Source organism: Etheostoma spectabile, chromosome 9 (genome assembly GCF_008692095.1).
Source record: "Etheostoma spectabile isolate EspeVRDwgs_2016 chromosome 9, UIUC_Espe_1.0, whole genome shotgun sequence".
Lineage (NCBI taxonomy): Eukaryota > Metazoa > Chordata > Actinopteri > Perciformes > Percidae > Etheostoma > Etheostoma spectabile.
Window position 1 is genome coordinate 10,982,626 of NC_045741.1, and position 4,995 is coordinate 10,987,620.

The window sequence follows — 4,995 nt, forward strand, 5'->3', positions numbered from 1 at the left end:
TGAGAGTGGCGATGGGAAGTGGGTGGCTGGTCCATACACGGGCTGTGTTACCAAAAGCATCTCAGTATTTCAAATGTTACGCTTAACCGCGGAGATTAACGTCATGTTTCAAGTGAGCCCCATTTGTGACTTCACTTTTTTTTAGCCACTGACTCCTGAGGAAAATATCTGACTCTCTAGCTGTTCCATGTTCCTCTGTGTTCACCGTCCGGTGTCAACCGTCTGTCTGCTGTGTGGTGCTGAGCAGGTAGTATACATTGAGGTTTTAAAACCATTTCACTACAAACAGCTGCCTGCTGCAGCCAAAATGAGTGCTGTAAGAGTGAACCAAAGCAGTAAAGTTGCAGCCGGACAGCTAAACAATGATCTGAAACTCACTATAAAGCCGATCTGCAGATTCAGCTGATAATTCACTTTGTCACATTGTTTTCACATTGTCATTTCATACATTGTTATAAAAATATTAATTATGATAGCTTCAGGAGAAAATCCAAATCGTAAGTTGTTTCCCTGTTACCTTGCAGAGGGTTGCGTCTTCAAAGGTAGTTTTGTGATGTCACAGATGTCTGCTATCTGCCTGGAATAAAAGCTTGAAGCCAAACCAACATTTACATGGTTTATTTCCACAGACTGTGACACTGATCTTGCCACCAACTGTCAATCAAGATGTGAATTATGTTGCCCCAGGTTATACTCATGCTCATGCATGATACAAACAAACCAGGGATCCACTTGTTAAAAGATTGCTCCTAGAACTATTTCGGCTACTCAAACTATTTAGTGCAACATGTAAATTAAACGGATAAAAAAAAGATTAGGACAATAAAACTGCAGTGCTCTAAAAGATGAAGAGAAGTTAGGTTTCAGCACATACTGAGATTTTTTTTTTTTAAGTGTGTTCACCTCAGTCAAGCGATGTGCAAAGCAAGGCTCTACCTGTAGTGTAAAGTTGCATGTTGTAGCGCCTACATGAAGCAGGAAACTTCAAAATAAAAACATTTTCCAGATATTGGATCTGTCTGGGCAGACTGGGACATCTGCGTGATCATGAAAACACCTTTGATGATACAACCCTTTAACAGCTCAAAATCTAACCCATTGATTGTTCACCCCGTGCCTGTATCATGGAGTGACCTAGGGAGCACTGGTCCCAAATGGGGCTAGTTTAAGATGTTGTAAATCCAGCATGAAAAAAACCTGTTGCAAAAATATCTAATGCTGTTGATCAGTGGGCCATGACAGTAACGTTTACTAGAGGAGTTCACCTGGTGTCTTCAACCACGCAACAATAGCATACAGCAAGTGACTCTGACCTTGTTAGCTCTTTCAAACCAGCATAATAACCACTGATGGCTGAAAGTACAGTGAGTGTATCATACGTCCAAACACCAGAAGCACAGAGATGGGATTAGTTTGGTCACGCTAAGATGCTTTTAAGAAACCAGCCCCCTTTAGTGCAACTGCATCAAATAGGAAAGCTATGCGGCTGATGCTGATGATTATGATCGTGATGATAGTGTTGATGAAGAAGAAGATACACTGTTTAATGCTGAAGTGCTCGACTACTGTCACACTGTGACTGTGGAGAAGGAGAGAGATGAAAGCATGAGATGGAGAGGAGGAAGAGGAAGGGAAGGGTTGGCAGAGATTTGGGTAATATAAGTTTTTTTTGTTTTTTTTAAACTGTCTGGGCCGGTATTTATCAAACTGCTTGAAATAAAAAATTGGACTTAAAATGTCTTACTTTTACCCTCTTAAATGGGTTTTGGAAGAATTGTACAATATATTATTGGTCATGATGGGCACTGCTTTAGCTATAAGGAATATGTTTGATTCTTATAAAAAATGTTTTACACTATTTTGTTTGCGTTTTAAATTTGAACATTGAATAGGATTACTACACTATGCTTTCTTCTCTGTGCTTCTTGTGTTTAGAAGGGTGAAAACAACAAGAATAAAACTGTAAAAAGTTGAATAAAACCATTTTATTTGCAATAACTTTCCATGCATCTTCCTTACCTGCACCTAAATATCGGTTTTCTCTACCAACAGCAGAGCTTCTTTCCTGCTCCAGTTTCTATTTTAGCCCATTATTTCCTCCATATTTGTATATTTATTAATTTATTATAAATATATACGATTGTTTTAAATTTCATATGCTAATTGCTACTGGTGATAATATTGATTTCACACAAATAAAATTTACTTTTTAACAATATAAAATCAAATTTGCTGCTCCTACTCTGAGCATACACATAATTGATCATGTGGACGTGGGACGCTTGATAAATAACTTCTAATCATTACTTTAGCAAATAATCTTTTTTTCTGGGCTATTAAGGTTCTTAAAATGGTCAGAAACGTGATAAATACAGGCCCAGGGCTCCCAATGACCTGTGAGGCCTTTTCACTTAATTTGTTCTTGAAAAAAAATTGCTTTTTGCCTTTTAGGGCTTTCGTGCCATACGTATCTATTTTAAAGTTCAAAATCAAATTTACAATAAATATTAAGAGTCTCAATCAGAGAAATCCTAAACTGCTCATTATGATTGTTTGTTATGTCTAGTAATTTTACTATAGGTTCATTTTTGGCTCTTGGTACCAAAATGCTGGGGCAAGTTTTCACCCCATATCTAAAGTCTGTAGTCTAAAGGGGAAAGGAGGAGGAAAGGATGGTATTTGAGAGAAAGATAGAAAAAAGACTAAACAGGAGCAATGCCATGAGGAAAGACAGACATACTGGAAAGGAGATCAAGATTTTGTCCCAAAAACATGCTCTTAAAGCTACAGCGTGCAAATATCTGCCTCTTGGTGACAATATTATCATTACAAACCCATACATGAATGCATTACGCTTCGTTAATATGAAAACAACAACAACGACAACAACAATAAGAAGAACAATAATGAAATCAAATTAGATAATGGTACATGTTGCCTTGATTTGAACCCCCTCCTTAAACATTAAGGAACTGAGCTGTAGGAAGATCTACCAATAGGCTGCTGGACAGACATTAGCCCCTCCCACTTCAGGAAGTGGTCGTCCCAGATAGTCCCAGCCTCGTCCATCTTTATGTGCTTGTGCAAATGTGTGGGTTTGTGTGTAGTTCTGTGTGTGTACGAGAGAGAGAGAGAGAGAGAAAGAGAGAGAGAGAGAGAGAGAGAGAGAGAGAGAGAGAGAGAGAGAGAGGAAGCAGGCCGATAATATAAAATAAGAGATGTAGGTAGTGTTAGCTAAAGTGATGTGTGTGATCATGTCAGTATGTGTGTATAGTGTATGTGTGTGTATATTCAGAGTCGGTCCTTAGTGGGCACCCAGATGTAAGGACCAGACTGCTCCTCAATGATCTGCTTCACCTGTGAATACACATCCTCTAGTGACGAGCCCTGGACGATAGCTACAGACAGAAAGAGAGAGAGAAAGAAATAAATATCCAAGAAGAACATTTATCAAAACACATTAAACCACAGTGTGTGCAGAAATTAACTATAATCATAAAATATCCAATAGGAGTAAAGTTCCTCATCTGTGTATTTTGAGTGTGTGTGCGCTTGTGTATTTACACACAGACTTCGTATATGCAAAAATAAAGTGGTAAATCTGCCCCCCCTTCACAATTTTAATTATGGCTTTGTTGCACCACTCTCTCTCTCTCTCTCTCTCTCCCCCTCTCTCCACACCTCAACTGCCAAATAACAATAAAAATACAACCCAAAAAACACTTGTATCACATGAAAAGTTCCACTCGTTGGCAGTTCTGGAGCTTTCAATTACTTCACATGATCTTCCTCAACATGCCACAATACAGTTTGTTTTTTGTTTCGTTTTAATTAGTGAGATTTAAAGGGTCCGGTAGACAGATGTTTGAACTTTTGCAAGAGTAGGTGAGCGGTTTCCCCCTGCGTATTTATGCTACGCTACTGTAGGCTTACCACGTCCTGATTCCAGGTGCAGAGGCTATAAATCATCTCAGAAAGAGTAATATTCTCTCAGAAAGGGGACTCTTCCAAAAACAAATTTCTTAGACCTGAGCTGTCAACTTCCCAGAAATGTCTGTCTCCCATAAAAAACGGACTTCTCCCACATGATGTCACCCCAGAAAACCCACCGAACATTGATGGGTTAAGGTGCTTGCGCTTGTATGTGTACGTGTTTGTGCGCTGGCAACTGACCAGTGAAGAACTCTGTGAACTCCTGCTCCAGTTTGACAGCTCTGTCGAAGGTCTTCCTCGCCTGCTCCTCAGTGAAACGCTTGTTCATCTCTCTGAAGAGACAGACAAGAGTTACACATTTATTTTTTGTTTGTAAATGTTACATACATTAGAGAATCCTAATTATTTTATAAGTTGATTGCTATAATGCCGTAGATTACAGGATTACAGCAGCTACAAATGACAGATCTTTTTTGCTGCTTTTTCAGACGCCATAAGTTATTTATTGATGTTGGGGTGTAAAGACCATTTCAAACAATATTTAAAAAAGTGTATATTGGAAATAGTTACCAACCCTGCCTTTAAGGTTACTTACAGGATGTTGTCGACATTGCGTGGTCTAATGAAGACAGCGATGGGATGGAGGCCTGCCAACTGGAGACGCTTTATCGCATTCCCTGATACATCGAGAATGCAGTGTTTTCCCTGCGAGAGAGACATAGAGTTGTTTCATGTTTCCTCTGTCCTTTGTATTTGTATACTTTGTATCTTTTTAATGGCACTCTCTCTTTAAACTCACCTTGTCAGCGACTTCTTTGACCGACTGTATGCTGGTTCCATACAGATGGTTGTTATATTGTCCAGCCTCTATGAACTTGTGTTCCTGGATCTCTTGCTCCATGAGCTCTCTGGAGGACATGAAGTGGTAATCTCTTCCGTCCACCTCGTAGTCTCGCCGCGGCCGCGTTGTGTCTGGGGATCAAGGGATTTACACACATTAAGCTATTATTCAGGAATCAATGTATATACGTATATATATATATACGTATATATATATATATA

The 4,995-nt window shown here is 39.2% G+C and overlaps 1 protein-coding gene and 1 long non-coding RNA gene across 12 annotated transcripts in view; one reads left to right on the plus strand and one right to left on the minus strand.

The window, feature by feature from the left end:
* The first annotated feature begins 783 nt into the window (after positions 1 to 783).
* The window catches only part of LOC116695966 (uncharacterized), an 8,421-nt gene continuing 4,209 nt past the window's right edge, over positions 784 to 4,995 (plus strand). The window contains exon 1 of the long non-coding RNA XR_004333595.1: positions 784 to 893. This is a non-coding gene — a long non-coding RNA (uncharacterized LOC116695966). The remainder of the gene's footprint in view (positions 894 to 4,995) is intronic.
* The window catches only part of dlg1a (discs large MAGUK scaffold protein 1a), a 117,318-nt gene continuing 113,842 nt past the window's right edge, over positions 1,520 to 4,995 (minus strand). For all 11 annotated transcript variants that reach the window (XM_032526543.1, XM_032526541.1, XM_032526542.1 and 8 more), the window contains 4 exons: positions 4,733 to 4,905; positions 4,529 to 4,638; positions 4,174 to 4,265; positions 1,520 to 3,398 (listed from right to left, as the gene is read on the minus strand). In XM_032526543.1, the coding sequence (XP_032382434.1) occupies positions 3,292 to 3,398; positions 4,174 to 4,265; positions 4,529 to 4,638; positions 4,733 to 4,905 (482 nt within the window). In that variant the 3' untranslated portion in view covers positions 1,520 to 3,291. The remainder of the gene's footprint in view (positions 3,399 to 4,173; positions 4,266 to 4,528; positions 4,639 to 4,732; positions 4,906 to 4,995) is intronic.